The 17,361-nt window shown below is 35.7% G+C and overlaps 1 protein-coding gene across 4 annotated transcripts in view; it reads left to right on the forward strand.

Annotated features, from left to right (window-relative positions):
• Positions 1–17,361, forward strand: part of VPS13C (vacuolar protein sorting 13 homolog C) — an 88,962-nt gene that overhangs the window by 51,945 nt on the left and 19,656 nt on the right. For all 4 annotated transcript variants that reach the window (XM_048081269.2, XM_048081266.2, XM_048081267.2 and 1 more), the window contains 18 exons: positions 978–1,207; positions 1,698–1,790; positions 2,788–3,153; positions 4,071–4,160; positions 4,586–4,741; positions 5,778–6,042; positions 6,854–7,014; positions 7,529–7,650; positions 7,914–8,208; positions 9,572–9,961; positions 10,805–10,909; positions 11,700–11,864; positions 12,164–12,292; positions 13,498–13,631; positions 14,021–14,147; positions 15,356–15,591; positions 15,917–16,067; positions 16,587–16,727. In XM_048081269.2, coding sequence (XP_047937226.2) covers positions 978–1,207; positions 1,698–1,790; positions 2,788–3,153; positions 4,071–4,160; positions 4,586–4,741; positions 5,778–6,042; positions 6,854–7,014; positions 7,529–7,650; positions 7,914–8,208; positions 9,572–9,961; positions 10,805–10,909; positions 11,700–11,864; positions 12,164–12,292; positions 13,498–13,631; positions 14,021–14,147; positions 15,356–15,591; positions 15,917–16,067; positions 16,587–16,727 — 3,356 coding nt within the window. The remainder of the gene's footprint in view (positions 1–977; positions 1,208–1,697; positions 1,791–2,787; positions 3,154–4,070; positions 4,161–4,585; positions 4,742–5,777; positions 6,043–6,853; positions 7,015–7,528; positions 7,651–7,913; positions 8,209–9,571; positions 9,962–10,804; positions 10,910–11,699; positions 11,865–12,163; positions 12,293–13,497; positions 13,632–14,020; positions 14,148–15,355; positions 15,592–15,916; positions 16,068–16,586; positions 16,728–17,361) is intronic.

Raw genomic sequence — 17,361 nt, forward strand, 5'->3', positions numbered from 1 at the left:
GTTTTGTTTGGTTTTAAGTGATAGCCTGGCTCGACTGACTTGTGGTCAGACCTCATCTGTGGGTTGTGTTGTCTGGACTGTTCCCCACAGCCCTCTCTTTTGGGAACTTGGCAGAGTGTTGGGAGTGAGCCCTAGGTTTTATGAATTGCTCTAGTTATGTCAGCAGTTCACTTCCTCTCTTCTTCCCTTGATGGAGATGTGCCAAGTCCCATGATAAAGGAGGGATGATACACACGCCAGAAAAAGGGTACTTTTAGTGGCTGCTCAAATGTGTTGGCTACACAAATGTGTTGCTGGCTGCAACCGATGATGCCTTGCTTTCTTTGCTTTTGCTCTTGTAGCACCCCAAGCCTCAACTTGCCTTTTGTTCAATTGCATGGGTGCAATATTCTGATGTTTCCAGCAAGTGCTAGGCTCGGGAAACCTATGTAATGAGTACTAGCATGCATGAGGGTTACACACACTTATACCTCCTTATCATTTTGAACTGAAGTGTCTTGATCCGTCATTAGTATGTTAGAGTCCTTTGAACTGAGATACATGTGATTCTATCCTGTTTGGAGACTGAGTGGATATTCAGACAAGAAATTGAACTGAAATTAGCAGTGTACAATTAGAAAATCTTCCCTCTAAAGAGCTTATTTGCTTTAGGTATTGAACCAGAAGATAACTGTTGTGAATTTGGCTTTATAGAGCCATTACTTAGGTTGATTGCAGAGCATTGAGCAAATAATGCTTTTATATAGTATCGAGAGACAGCTTCTTCAGAACGAAACTGCTGACCAGTTTGCTGCTGATTTCTGGACACTGTGATTTTACTTTTTAGTGAAATACTACAGCATTACTGTAAATACTGAGATACTCAATTTATACCTTCAAAAACTATGTACCAATTTTTATGCATAGTTGAGGTATTACATATATAATAATGCTGTTGAGCCAGTTATATTCAAGGGTGGTTTTACTTATTTTCACAGAAACATCTGTATGGCCAAATATGAGTGTAAAAGCTGTGATCATGGATCCTGAAATTGTGTTTGTTGCTAATTTGACCAGTGCTGATGCCCCTGCCTTAAAAGTTTCTTTCCAATGTGACTTATCTATGAATTCGGTAAAGCTTGCGCAGAGGATGACCGCTCAAGTGAAGGACTTCAAAGTGTTGGCTTGTGCCTTTCTCAGAGAAAAACAAGACAAGAGTGTTACTAAGGTATGAAAACTTGATTTTCGTAATGAAAAAAGTAGTGACAACTGCTGGCAGGCATGTCTGTTTGTTGGTATATCCATAGCACTCAGAAAACTCAGTTCTCATGTAATTATTATGAAGATAGGAAAGGGCTGTGTTTATGCAGAGTGCCATTTAAAAGTGAATCATTTTTCAGAATGCACAAGACTTCATCACATAGATCTTTGTTTAAAACCTGTGTGGTGGATCACTACGTTGAAGTAAAGGTTTCTGAGTGAAGAAATTGCATGAGGGATTTTGAAGACTAAGAATACATCTATGCAACTTTGTTTACTGCAATTCCAGCAATTTTGGATGCTGGAATGAAGCACAGTATTGTAGAAAGAATGCTGTTACTTGAAAACCAGTTGTTTTATTGGGTCAGCAGCCTTTTGCCAATGGAATTAAAAAATACAAGTATTTCAAAAGGCTAGAATCCAGGAGTAACCTTAATCAAATTGTATTTTTCACTCAGGTGTTACGACCATGTTCTCTGGTCATGGAAAATATGAGGCATGTCTCGGGGTTACAAACTGTGGTAGTAACAATTGAAGAACTTGTCATAAAGGTAAGTTAGGTTATTAAAGCTGTCTTGGGAAGAAGAGCTTTGTTTCTAAAATGAGCTATAGCTTAGTTTTTTTAATCCATGTATCCCTATCTAAAACTTCTGTTTCTTCCATCAGTTTAATTTTGGAAATAGGCATTTTTGTTTTTCAAGGCTGCTCTGAGTTGGAAAAATCATTATATTTATTGTTTTGGCCATCTCTTGGCAAAAAAGGGCAAATTTAATATTGGATACTAGGACTCCTTCCACTAGTTTCTTCCAGTTTTATGAAACAACCCTTTCCCTGTCACTGCCACTCTTTCTCTTCAGAGAGGTTTATGAACAGGAATGTGAACAGAAGTGCATGTTAACTTAAGGCACTTAATGTGACTTCCGTGGTGATATACAATGTGAAATACAGTGTTCTTAGTAGGTAAATTATTAAGCAAATATATAGTAAAGGTATCTCTGAGTATAACTTGCTAACTCTCCTATAAAAATCCTCATACTTTTGTATTTCTGATCTGAAAAAATAGCCAGTAATGAAATTTAAATCGGAAACAATAGTATGCTGTGCTTAAAGCTTTTGACAGGTGTACTGTACCTTTAAGTGAAATGGTATTGTATGTAACTCTGATATGCTTTTTTGAACACCTTGAAATTCTTAAAAATTAATTTTTAAGTGTTGATGATTTACAGTATACTAGGGAAAAGGTGTCTGTTCGCTGCTGTTGTGGGAATACCATGTATCGGTGAAAATGAAATAGCAATCTGAGAATATTCTTCTTGACCCTGTGGGATTGTGAGGGACGAACTAGGAAAGGTTGTGGGAAAGGAAAATAAGAGGAGGTCCATGAATAGGTTCTGTTTCTGTTTCTTAGATAACTTGTTTTTTTAATGCTGTGTACGTGTATCAAGAACCTAAGAGTTATTTGCCATTTTCATCTATCATGTATTTTATATGTTCATCAATTTTAAAATGTTTTGAGTAATAGAGGATTTTTTGTTGTTGTTGTTCAAGATCTCACCAATAATTCTGAATACTGTGGTGACCATTATGGCTGCCCTAAAGCCAAAACCAACAGAAGAGGATTCTAGAGGAGCAACTGAAGTTTGTGAAAATTTGTGGCAAGTGAAACCTTTAGATCAGTACAATGCTTGGTTTCTTGGTGTTGATGTAGCTACAGAAGCAACAGAAACTTTTAAGGACTGTGAGCGTGCTGTGAAACAAGAGAAGTTTGACATCGTAGTGAAATCTGTTCAGATCACCTTGGAATGCGGTCTGGGACATCGCACTATCCCTTTATTGTTGCTAGAATCTGTATTTTCAGGTGTGCTTAAGAACTGGTCCTCGCTGATGGAGGTCTCTGCTGATATGTCACTGGAGGTTTGTACAATCAAATTATTTACAATTTAAAATGTTACTGCATTTATCATAATGTTCAAGTAACTTCTTTTCTGGTAGTTTCTACCAGTAGCTGAGTTAACAATAGGTTTACATTGTAATGGTCTTAGGAATTATCCAGTAGTCAGGCAAGTATTGAGTAAGCATAACATGTTTATTATAGGAATTTCATAAATAGATCAGCACTAATATACATGAATTCAGTAGGAGGTTTTAATGGCAATTACTACTGTGAAATAATTAACTCCTGTATAATAATAACTCCGTTCTTTACTGGTTATGCAAATAACCTTCTTTGCATTGCTAGGTGTGCATGTCATAATACAGTATGGAAGATGCATACCTAATCATATAAAATGAGGTCCCAAAACGGAGGAGGGATGAGGAAAACAGCTGAAAGTGAGCTTCCAGAATTGCGCCTGGCCAACAGTTCTTGATTCAGATTTGCAGTGTCTGAAAAGAAGAGAGTATTTAGGGTGGCATTTAAATGGATTGTTCCAGTGGGCCAGATCTAGACTGAAGAGTTTTTGTTCAGGCCAATTGCTATTTCGTAGTAAAATGAAGTTACTGATGTCAAAGTCACTCTCATGGACACTGTAGGAGAGAATAGAGACTACATTATATTAACAAAATGTGTTAAACAAAAAGCTATGAAATTACTAGGCTGCTTGGTCCTATTTCTTTATAAGTAAGCCAGATACGTAATGCTTTAAAAATTACGTCACTGAAGAAAGAATGTATGATGTATTTCACTTGTGTGTATTGATTTTAGAAGCTGTTAAAAATGAATGCTAGACTTCTGAAATGTGAAACAGATTTAAACAGCTTTTTTACTGTACTAATTACTTCAGGAAGGAACTTAGGAACTTTGTCATACTTAATTTTGATTCTTTCTTTAGGTCCATTATTACAATGAAACTTTTGCAGTATGGGAGCCTCTTATTGAAAGAATTGAAGGAGGAAAGAAGCAATGGCGTTTAAAGCTGGAAGTATGTAAATGTACTGGAAACTCTGTAAATACTTGGTTTGAATAGACAGTTGTATTTTAGTATTTTTTTTGTAACAGAACAGTGACCATTCAAATGTTGTTGCTTGGAGGGAGCTACAGAATTTTGTAGGGAAATATTCAGTCTGTAGAAATCAGAATAATGTTATTTGTCTAGTGCATGAGCAAAGCATAGCATGCAACCACACACACAGAGAAATGGAATAAAATAACTTGCTTGCTTTCAGTATTGGTATAAAGTTTCCATGTTACTGACAAGTTTAAGATGTATTACAGATTTATGAGGTAAGGTAGGTATTCCTTTGCTTGGTAAAAGTTTCAAGTGTAGAGCAAGCTTTTTCCTGTTTTTTAACATAGGAGGAAGTAGTTCAATATGTTCATAATTGCCTAAAGAAATTCTGGTTTTAGATGAAGACTAACCCTGTCCAAGAGAGAAGTTTGATGCCTGGAGATGATTTCATAATTCTTCCTGAGCCACAAACTGCAGTTAACATTTCTTCGAAGGATACAATGAACATAACAATATCCAAATGCTGTCTCACTGTTTTCAGTAACTTAGCCAAGGTAATCCTAACAGGCAAAAGGTGCCAAATTATTCAGCTTTGTGGGAAGTTCTGACTTTTGAAGAGCTTTCTGTGCTGCTATCTCAAGCTAGTGATTGTTTTAGAGCCCTGACAAATGTTACCTAGCAGCGATGAGGAGTTTTGATAGCCCTTTAGGGATAACAAAAAGGTGGTGCTGGCTTTTGAAAGGGAAGTAAATTTCTGTTAATATTTCAGAAGATGGACTGTAAGAAACATTTGTGTTTATTGGAGGGCTTTATTTTCATTCAGCTTGCTGCTTCTTTATAAGACTGTTCCATAGTAGAATACTAAGAAAAGTGTGCGTTTTAGGATCGGCTGTTAAACTGTAAAAGTAGAAAGTTCTGTTTTTTTTAAACTTTTTGCTTATTTTTTCTTTTGTTGATGTGCACACTTATGAGTGTCCAAGGCTTTTTTTTTTACTGGGAGAAGAAATTTTGGTAACTATATCAAGCCATTTGTACAGAATCTATCTTGCTCCCAATTGTGTTTTTTTTTTTTTTTTTTTTAATATTAAATGAACAAGAGTTCTCTAAGCTAGTATATTGGGGGGGTCAGTTAATATGACTTCTGTGTAATAAAACATGTTATTAAGCATATGTTGTGGTTAAGTACCAAGTATGTGCATGGTGAATGTGTTTGGGAATTTGGTGTCCCACGTCTTTTAGTTTTCTCTTACAGTGCTCCAACAACAATAAAAATATCCCTATGAGGAGTATGAATACTTAGTATGGTATTATCATTTGCTGTTAGCTACAGAATAGTGAAATCTCACATAAGTAACCTTTACTTCTCTGAAATATTACTACACATATCTATATATAGTGTGTATATAGTTTTTTATATATATATATATACACACACACACACACACACATATATATATATATTCAAAACACTATTTGCTTGGCCCTGTCTTTTAGAGACTTTAATTTTTTTATATTTGTTGCTGTGGCTATTTACATATGGTTACATACTCATTATTATATTGTTTTAATTATGGATGTTCTTCATTGCAGGCATTTTCAGAAGGGACTGCATCCACATTTGACTATTCCTTTAAAGACACAGCTCCTTTCATAGTGAAAAATGCCCTGGGTGTTCCTCTCAAAGTGCTTCCTAGCTCCAGTTTTCGGATTGTTAATACAGTTGAAAAAGCAAATGTGAACCTTGTAGAAAGTGGCCAGAACATGGAACTAGAATACTCAGTTTTTGAAGCTCCTCAACAAGGAAAGCTGTCTACATTGCATCGGCAAGAGAGTTCCATCTTCTCTTTAAATTTAGGTATTATAATAAGGAACATTGCATGTTACTATACATTGAGAATGGGGAAAATGAGGGAGTCAACACGGTTAAATTCAATGTAATTAAAATTTAGGTGAGGTATGTTGTGTCGAAACTATTTTCGAGTACTGATAGCAATTGAAAACAAACAAACTAAAACCAGCTACTGTTGGCTTCTTAAAATGATACAAAATTTATTCTGCCCAGTTTTCCAGAGAATGAAAAGTACAGTATTTTTCTTACCTCTTTGAACAAAATGGAAGATGCTTTAGTATAGTCATTGACAGATCATCTTAAAGACTCCTGAGACATAGGCTTGTGGGTTCCAAATCCTGTCAAACAGGATCTTCATTTCTCAGCATCCTTACTACCCATTTATTTTTTTGTAGTTAGCTATTTTGCTTAGAGCATTTATGAATATTCTGTGTTTTCAGCTTTGCTAGAGAATATTCGTAGGGGCATAGGACATCATAACTCCTCATACATAATTTTTTTCCCCCTTTCTTTCCAATTCCTTATGAAGATACTTGGCCATGATGAAAAGATAATGCTCAGTGTTCTAGCTGTTAACTTAAAAAATACGCTATTCATCATAATATGACGTTATGGAAAGTTAAGATCTTCAAGAGTTTTCTGCCTTTAAGCTTCATTTTTCCCTTGTGCTCAAATGCCACTTCAAGTTGTTTTTGCCAGAGGGCAACTTTGACAATTGTTGCCGAGTCTACAGAAACTTAAACATTGTTCAGTTCTTAAAAATGGTAATGTGATTTATGTTTTGCATAAATAACACTTGTGTATTTTCATGGATTAGAACTTCAAGGATATAATGAAGTGGTAAACATTCCAATTGCCAAACCAGGGCGGCGACTGTACAACATTAAAAGCCTTCTTGTTGATCGTTCAGACTCTATTGTTGTCCAGATAGATGCTACAGAAGGAAATAAAGTTATTAGTGTACGATCTCCTCTGCAGGTAAACAAAACAAAACCTGAAATATATATTCTACCTTCTGAATGACTTTGCTTTTCTTCTTTTTTTTTTTTTTTAGGATAGTACTTTTCCCAAAAGCTAATTAAAGCCAAATTACTAACTAATTTACTGTGTTTGTTAAACTATTTTTTATTTATACTATATACATATTTTTTTTCTGGGAGATGAAAAGTTAGATTTTTGTTGTAAATTTTTCTTTGTTTAGCTTTCTGATATCCTGAACACTGAGTTTGGAATACATACATTGTATGTGGTTTATTTTAAATGCATTGTAAGCATGTTTTTCAATTCATGGAACTTAAAAGGAAGCATAGTCTTCTCATATGCTTGCATATTTTTCTCCTTCAGAATTGTATTTCTTACTAAGATGTGTTTAAGTCTATTGTCCAGGTGAGTGATTAGATCTACTATTTTTCTTCCTTTTTGATATTCATATATTTTCTTGTAGAAATGAGTACCAAACAAATGTAATGAAAGTTATGCTTTTTGATCCTAGATCAAGAACCATTTCTCCATCCCATTTATAATCTATAAACTGGATAGGGACTCCAGATCGTTGGAGCCAATTGGCATATGTAAGCCAGAGGAGGAATTTCATGTTCCTTTACATTCGTATAGGTATGCTTTTTCTCTTCTATAGAGCTATTGTTTGCAAGACTGATACACAAATATAGCATTACTGTGGGAGCTTAGATTTGTACTTAGAACTCTTCCTGGTTGGGCAAAAAAAAAATAATCCAACAAGCAAAACTGTCTTCATTAGGTATTTACACAGTGTGCTTGCAGAAACCCTCCAGAAAGTTAGCAATTACTTAGAAATAGGTGATAGTAGCTGTTGATGCAAGGATATTCTGTGTACCAGTTCTGTCCTCTTGCCGTAGGTGTCATTTATACGTTCGACCAACAGGAATATTAGAGGGTCAATTCAGAGAGTCCACGACTTACATTACGTGGAGAGAAGAGCTACACAGAAGCAATGAAGTAAAGTGCTTGTTACAGTGCCCAGCCACTGAGATGAATTTCTTGCCTCTAATAGTCAGCTCAACAGCTGTACCTGATCAACTGAATTTTATTTCAACATCTGGAGAGGACTGGGATCCTGCCTACATTATCCACCTTTATCCTACGCTGACTCTGAGGAATCTTTTGCCGTACTCCTTGAGATATTTACTTGAGGTAGGTTATTCCATGGTTCCATTCTGAAATGCTTTCCTTGATTTTAATGAAGATTTGCATACATTTAGAACTGGAGGTAGAAGTAGTGTAGAAGATACTGAATGCTGTTTATTGTATTTTTTTTTTTTTTGGTAAATTACAAAGTTGGCTGATGGATTCGCCCTGGGAATTTGGGGGATTAGTTATTTTTTCCTTTGGATCTACTTTGCCAGTTTCACTTTGCTCCTGAAATATTAATGCTTTATTGGATTGGTCTATCTCTTAAATCCTTCTGAGATCGTGTTCACATATTGCAGGATAGCTTTTGTTTCACAGGGAGAGATGTAAGGAAAAAAAGCCTGAAAGTACAGGTGCTTTTCTTCTATGTAGAAAGACAACTTGTCTCCATTCCAACAGTGACACTTCACTGAGTGCTACTGTGAAGCCTCCCATGCACAAATTAGAGGATTTCTTTGCAGAATCCTATGCAGATGTTCTTGCTCTCCTTCCAGTGTCTTCTGTTTCTAATACACGTTTTCACAGAAAAAGCTGAATGATTCTGGTAAATAGAAATGGCATGAGGATCTGCAGCTATCATCCTAGTTTGTTCTGTTTTGTCCTGGTCACACAACTGGCTGTCACATTCATTTAGATCTTCCTTTTGCTTCTGTCTGCTGTAGTAAGAGCACTATTACCAATTTTCCTTCCCTTCACTCCACTTCAGTACCTAAAGTCAAAGAATGTAGAACATCGTGCCATTGCCTTAAAAAAACTAGTAATTCAAATCTGTTTCTGAAGTAACTTCATCTGTAGGTGAGCTTATAGTCTTTATGTCCATCAACTAACCAAGCCTGGCCACTGCTCAGTAAGGTATCATACACTTTTTTTTTTTTTTAGCTAAAATGAGGAAAGCTGCTGTTCTGAGGTGCTGCTCCCTAAGGAGAGCTGTGGTACCCAGCAGTATGGCACAGCTGCCAGATTCCTGTCTTGTGCGTTGTTTCATGTGAAATGTCTTGGCTGTGCATTTGCAGCACAAAAAATTCAGTATTGTACCTAGTAACATTGCCATGGAAATGAGAACTCATTGCCAAAATCTACTAGAAGTCATGGAGGAAGGAGGGAACAAGGACAGGGGATACATTGGAACTTATTTGTCGTCCTGAAATCTAGAATTGTTTAGTCTTTACTGTCCTGCGAGAAAAGTGCAGTTGACGTCAGGTGGCTCATAGGATTGGGCTCAAATGAAAGTGATTGGAAGGTGGGACGTATGGTACTAAAATACATAAAGCACAAGTACCCTGAAAGACAAGAAAAACACTGTTTTGTGAATACACACGTTTTACATGTTAAAAGCTTAATTTGTCCCTTACAATTTTTACTACAGGGAACAGCAGAAGCCCGTGAATTGCTGGAAGGGAGTGCTGCAGATGTATTTCATTCCAGAATTGCTGGGGAAATAATGGAGCTTGTCTTGGTAAAATATCAAGGCAAAAACTGGAACGGACATTTTAGAATTCATGGTGGGATGCCTGAATTTTTTCCAGTGTGTTTCACCTCCGATTCTGCAACAGTGATGACAGTGGACATTTACATACACACAAGGAGAATTGGAAGCCGTATGATCTTGTCTGTGTTCAGTCCGTATTGGATAATCAACAAGACTTCCCGTGTTCTCCAATATCGAGCTGAAGACATTCATTTGAAGCATCCAGCAGATTACAGAGATATTGTTTTATTCTCCTTTAAGAAGAAAAATATTTTTAGTAAAAATAAGGTATGCTTATTTTAGGTGATGCTGGTAGTGCTATTAAAATCCTTCTTTGAAGCTGAAAACTGAGCTGCCCTTCCCATTCCAGTCCATCTACACCTTCAGGAGAATTTTGTCTAAGGTTGGAAGCTGGGTGACCCTGTAGAGTGGGTAGGTCCCGAATAGTCAGTGGATACCCTCCCAGCTTACCTCCCGGAAAATTCTTCTATCTGGTAGAGGAATTTAATGAACGTATGTAAGATGGAAGTAAATATACCTGGGGAGGTATGTTCTAGTGAATGAAGAAAAATCACAGACTTGTCTTAATCACCTAGGTGCTTTGACATTTAACGTGCACAATGTTAAACCATACTTCTTTTATATTGTTTTGGCATGTCATTTGTATGGTCAAATGAAGTGTACTGTGGTAAAAGATACTTTTTTTTTCCTTTGTAAAGTGACCCCTCTTTCCATTTCATGGTATTTTTTTTCACCCAACGGTAATTGAAGCAGTTGAAGAAACAGTCTTGACAAAGTGTTACTTTGATTCTTTTCATTCCACTTCCCCTTCCAGTTTGTAAAGCACTACAAAATTGTATTTTTTTCTATCATTGTGTGTGCTCTCAGTAACCATAGTCTGTTACTACCATTATTGTAACATCTTTCCCAGACATCAAGCATAGACTAACAAATGACAGTATGAATAATGATACTACAGGCTTAGGCTTATCTTAACTTATAGAAGGTTTTAAAAGCACTTAAATGTCGTCTTAGTACTGCTACATGTGATACGGAAGCACTCCATAATGCATGAACTCTAAAATTAATTTATTGAAGCATTTTCCATGTCCTTTTTTTTTTTTTGTGTAGATCCAGTTATGTATTTCAACAAGTGCATGGTCCAGTAGTTTTTCCCTTGATACTGTAGGAAGCTATGGATGTGTCAAATGTTCAGCTAATAACATGGACTATCTGGTAAGAAAGCTCTGATGTGTTTTGTGGGGTCTCTTGAGGCACTTTTGTCTTGATTTCTTTCTTATCTTCGTTTTGAGGCCTTTGTTTCACTACTTACGCTGCTTTTAAATCATGGAAATATTTAAGGTCTTGGCTGGTAATTCTTAAATAAGTAAGGTCTTGGCTGGTACTCAAATCTATGCCTGGTGACAAGTAGTTTCACCAACAGAAATTTCAGTATGATTTGTCATTGTGTTTTACATAACAAATGTCTAGTATTAAGCTGTTGGAAAATATACGAACCTTGATAGTGGAGACAAAAGAGTTCATGTTCTAAACTTGTAATTGTTTGGGATTGTTTAGAGCCTCACTCTAAACAGTGGCCAGCTTTGTTTAAACTAATCTCCAAAGCTAAGCAGAATAAAAATTGCAATTTATTCTGCTTTTGGAAGTACAGCGCTGAGTAATAGTGTAGAACTTCATTTCCATGTACTTTTTCATTGATTTCTCATGATATGATCATTTTAGGTTGCCTTGATTTACAGCAGAGGCGTTCCTGTTGGACTTTTCCCTGCTAAGCTGATACTCATACTACAGCTAAAACTGCTTGTTTAGCATTGTGCTAATCATATTGCAAAGTGCACCACATTTTACTGCATGCTTCTTTGTCCTCTTATTGCAGGTGTTCAGAACAGGAGTATTCTGTGTTAGCCTTTTTATTTACTGTCACGTTGGCTTTCCTTTACTTCCATTCTGACTTTTCTTTGAATCTTCATGTTAATTGTTTGATCGAATTGTCCTTGTTCAACAGGTTGGAGTTAGCATCAAAATGAGTAGTTTTAACCTTACCAGGATAGTTACGTTCACTCCATTCTACACAATAGCAAACAAATCTTCTCTGGAACTAGAAGTTGGAGAAATTGGTCCTAATGGCTCTTTTCCAACTAACAAATGGAATTATATCTCAACTTCGGAGGTAATATTTCTGTTTGCTTCCTTTGGGCGTTAGCATAGACGAATAGCTGGTCTCTAGCTGTCACCTAAGAAAATAAGGTTTCTATAAATGCTCCATCTTCTCTGCTGGTGTGATGTGGATGCTTCACACATCTCAGGGGAACATTTAGATAATTTACTAAATTTACTTGTTATAACTCTCAGTAGAGATGAGGGTGACAACTGGGGCATCTGAGTAGGTGTCTCGTGCAAGATTGTTTACTACTGTTTACTATATTAAACCAATTCAAACTGTTCAAGTGCTTATTTCTTGTTTTATAGTGTCTTCCATTCTGGCCTGAAAACTCATCTGGTCAACTTTGTGTAAGAGTAGTTGGCTATGAAAGCTCATCCAAACCATTCCTGTTTAAAGCCCCAGATAATGGTACTCTGCTGAGGCTGGAAGAATTGGTGAGACAGACTTTGTGTGGTCCATTTTTAATACTCTATTTTACTTTTGTGAAATTGAACTTAGTACAGCTTGATTCCCCAAGCTGATCAAGATGGAAGCCTTGTACTTTAAGGTCCTGGTGCATTGCACTTTAGTACTCTTTCATTAAAAAAAAAAGAATGCTTTCATTCAAGTTGACAGTATTCTCGGTGTTTTCACAGTTGTCAGATTCAGTCAAGATGATCTAGTTTTGACAAGCTTATAGGAAGCTGAACATCTCTAGTGCTATTAAATTAAAAATGAGATACTATGCTTAAAACATTCCTTTGCAGTGAGTGTTTCTTAGGTGACTTGATTTTCTTTTAGGTATCTGAAAATACAGTATCTGTCTTGTTTTCTTGATGATCTAATGTATGTTCAAGATGGAAAAAATATGGCTGAATTTATAATTGAGTTAGTAAAATAGTAATTCTTTGTGAATTTAACCTCTCCTAGTATTTGGGAATGTGTATGTAATTCTGGCATGTTCAGACAAGCCTTTGGAGATAATGCTTCTCATAATTAGCTGAGATACAAATGATGGTGAAGATAACTTACCTCTCCAAGTTTGCTGAAGCAGCTGGAAAAATTGTTTTCAGAGCAAGATGTCAACATTGATCTGGAGTTCTATTGGCACACTTGTGTATTTTATTTGTGTATTTAAGTAGGATCTTGAAAGCCATTAACAGAAAGGGTCAGTGTGGCTTATTGGGAGGTTTAATCAATAGAATTTTTCTGTGCAGTGATTGCTTTGTTAACAAACTATCATTATTCTTGTCATACCTTTAAGAACTTTGATACAGTTGTCTAGACTTTTATCTTAAACCTAACTTTCATTTTTATAGCGTGAATAGAAGGGAATGTCTGGCTATAGTTTTTACTGAACTTACTGAATAAAGTAATTTTTAAAACGTTATGCATCTAATTTTAAAAGCCATTCTTGTTATAATTGGAATATAATTTTGAATTAAGTTAAACCTACAGGTAGCTTGTGAATACTTCTAGTGTCTTAATTGTGCCACTGACCTAAATGTTTGAGGTTACTGTTACTAGATAATGAAGATTGTTTCCTTTTTTTTCATTTGTGAAAGACCTATGAAAGACAGATATAAAAGTAATAATTCAGTCTGTTCTAATTTGAATTTATGTATAGAACAAATACTGAATTTTCTCTCTTTCTCTTCAGAATGGGGGCTTATTGGTAGATGTGAATGTGTCTGAGCATTCTACTCTTATAAGCTTCTCAGATTACCATGAAGGAGCTGCTCCGGCTCTAATTGTTAACCATACTTCATGGGACTCCCTCAGATATAAACAGAGGTATGTGAAAGAAACAATTCATCATTAGTTGTTTAACTAGTAGATATGCTTTGAGAAGAAAGTAGTTCTCTTTTACCATTATGGTGAAAGGTACCATAAAAAAGTATCATACACTTCTGATGAAGTATTTTATTCCTGCTTTTAGTCAGCTTTATAGTTTGAGAAAGTGGAAAGAGTATAGTGGTAGTATAGATAGATCATAGTTCACGGGCAGCCTTGCTACAGCTGGTCTTGTTTGGAGCTGGTAGCCTAGACCTTTCATGCCTCACGCCTAGGAAGCTGTAGTAGTGGAGTATATAGCGTCACGAACTATATCACTTAAAGCAGTAGTCTTAAACTGCAAATGCTATTGTCTTTTTACTATTATTTTTTTTTTTTTCTAACTGCAGTGGATTACAAGAGGAAATGGAGTTGAAACCAAAGCAAGTATGCCTGTTTGCATGGACAGATCCAACCAAAACAAGAAAATTGACTTGGGGCTACTCCCAAAGTTTTGGTGAACATGACCTACTGAAGGTAAATCTCAGAAGGGGAGAAGTAAATACTTGAACTGGTCTAGGACTATAACAAGTCTAAAAATTTTCCAAGAGAAAGCATCTTTAGTAACTTCTCATCTCTGTCTTGTCCTGCAGGAAGTTCTTGAGTCTAATCTCAAGTAGCAAGATTTTAGGTATTTAGATTAACTAACTGCTGGATTTCAAACAGTCTTCAGCCTGTGTTTTCAACATTATTTTTGTGGATATCAAAGAAGAAAAATAGAATTTGAGCTCTAGAAGTATCTAAATAATACTATGGATGACTAATAGATCACTTTTCTAGCAGTGCTGCATTCAGCTTAAATAGTTACCTAAAGATGGAGAAAAACCCTTACTGGTTGTGAGTGTAGCCTTCTATGGGAAATGTTTGCATGGAGAAAAAACTGAGTTGCTCAGTGAGAGCTATTTTCGTGCTTGTAGCTCGCACTATTAAAATAGGCCAAGATCGGAACTGGGGGCAAAAGAGCAATGATCAAGTTGGAAAATGAGTGAAGGGCTGGGGGAAAACAACTAGAAGGAGAGGTAAATCTAGGATAAGACCGAGCAAGTATTTTGTTAAGGAATGGGGAAGCAAGCACTTACTGTATAGGCACTTTCTTGAGTCGGAATTTTTACATGTACTTTAAGATGGTTTCAATTTGCATTAAAACTGTTTTCCTTGTTATATCATTATGGTTACATTCATGACTGCTTTGGGCTTTTGAGGAGTGGATTTTAACTATCTCAGTTTTGACTCACAAATTAATAAACAAGAAATCTCTGCATTCGAAATGCAGAACTTTTTAAAATCATTAACCGTTTTTACTGCTTTGCGGCATGTGATTTAATTAATTCTACTCACATGACTTAATATTCGAGGTCATTTCTTTTGCTGTGAAGACTTTGTTCTCTAATCATTACCAGTGTTCTTCTCATCTGTAATTATTGCTGGAATGCCTACACTTCAAAAGGAAAAACAAACAACAACAACAACAGCAACAAAAACAAATAACAAAAAATACCCACCCTTCTTGCCAGTGCTTAGAATACAACACTGCACTAAATCAGTATGATAAAGTAAACTGAATCAACAAAAAATTATTATTTTGGTTCTGGTTTGCATGTGTGACAGTAAACTTGTTTATATATGTACAGCAATATTATTCCTGTAATATACCTATACATATATATATATTTTTTCCAATACAGGATGAATGTGGCCAATTTCCATATAATGCAAATACTCAGATACACTGGGTTTCTTTCCTGGATGGACGCCAACGAGTGCTGCTGTTCACAGACGATGTTGCATTAGTTTCCAAAGCATTACAAGCAGAAGAGATGGAGCAACCTGATCAAGAAATAAACTTGTCAATTCATAGTCTTGGACTTTCTCTTGTTAACAATGAAAATAAAAAAGAAATCTCTTATATAGGAATTACTAGGTACTGCATATAGAAGTCTAAAAATTCGTTTGGATAATCAAAATTTGACAGTCAATTGTAATTTTAGCAGTACAGTTGAATTCGTGGGAACATCTTTCCCATGAGATCAGTATAAGTGGGACCTCTTAAGCAAAATTAAGTTCTGCCTTTATTCCTATTGTGCAATTTGATTAGGATATAATTGCTCTATTTCTTAGCTTCTATAAAAAAGTAAGTAGTATTTTTTTCAAGCCTGGAAAATGAGGATTATATCTTTTCACATGGTTTGTTTGCATAAGAAAGGCTTAAGTACTTTTAAATTGTAACCTTCTTGTATGTCGTGCAGCTCTGGTGTTGTTTGGGAACAGAAACTGAAGCAGAAATGGAAACCATTTAATCAAAAACAAATAAACCTGTTGGAACAAGCCTATCAAAAATATCTTTGTAAGAGTGCTTTCCAAGCTCCAGGTTGGCATAAACTAGACAACAATACCGAGGTATGATTTGAGTTTCAGTATTTAAATGACTGCAGTACCTGAACAACAGTGAAAACAGACTTATGTGTTGCTAGTTAAGGATAGATGACCTATTAAGAGAAACACAATATGAACAGCAAACTTTGTTGGAATAGTTTTCATATTCTGTATGGAATATCTTGTTTTGAGGTAATACTGAGGCAATGTTGAACTATTTTCCATAGTTTTATTAGTAAGTGACAGATCATGTTTCGGGATCAGGTTAGAAACATCAACTGGGAACAGAGCTGCATGTAAACATCTCTAATTATACCAGTGTGAGATAACTCGTGAATTAGTTATTATGACACTTGGTACTTGAGGTACTTGATTTGAACAACTGAAGTTGCAATGTAACGTGCTTCTCAAACTAACTTGTGATTTTCTTTCCTTTCTGTGTGAATACTTGATGAGAGTTATTTCAGTAATTAATTATGTGTATTTCTTTACCCTAAAGCTTAATTAAATGATACATCACCTCTGTGTTCTTATTATTACCAGGTGAATTTTAGTAAAGTTCCAATGGAAATGCGTCTCCCAGTTAGATGTAGCATCCGACGTAGTTTCCTGTCAGGAATTCAGGTTGAATTCAAACAGTCACCTCACCAAAGAAGCTTACGAGCTCAACTATATTGGTTGCAGGTAACATCTTTCATCATGTTCTACATACTAAAAACTTGAGATTTTTATTTTATTAACTTATGTGCATGAAGAGGCATCTCCGAATCTTATGTATGTGGTTCTTTGCTCTCTGATGTCAGGGTAGTAAAAATGCTATGAATACTCATTCGTGGGAAAGTAGCGCATTTCATGATTTCATTTCGTATGGAAAAAATTAGACAAAAGTGTGGGTTACTGTAAAGCATGGTGCTATAATGAAAAACATATTTTTTGCTGTTTTTAGAAGAAGGAAAAAACAAGAACCTTTTTCAAAATGTATTGACCATAGATTGTGTATTATCATGTAACACCATGTTCTAGGTAGTGTACCTACAGATTCAAACCTCTTAGTATAGAAAAGCAATCTGTCTACTGTAGACAGTAGAAATCTAAATGCTCAGAACCAGTATCCAGTAATATATCAGTGTATCAGAGCTGAACAGTGAATTAAGGTGCGCTACTTTTCACTGTTGACTTTTTTCACTGAGTCAACGTATACCATCAGTTTCAGACCCTCTAAATGAATCTTTGAGCATGAAACTCTATAAGCATCCCTCAACCATCTGACCTTTTACAAGTAAACAAGTAACATCTTGAAATAATTTCAGCAAAATCT

This window comes from Anser cygnoides, chromosome 11 (assembly GCF_040182565.1).
Source record: "Anser cygnoides isolate HZ-2024a breed goose chromosome 11, Taihu_goose_T2T_genome, whole genome shotgun sequence".
Taxonomy (NCBI): Eukaryota; Metazoa; Chordata; class Aves; order Anseriformes; family Anatidae; genus Anser; species Anser cygnoides.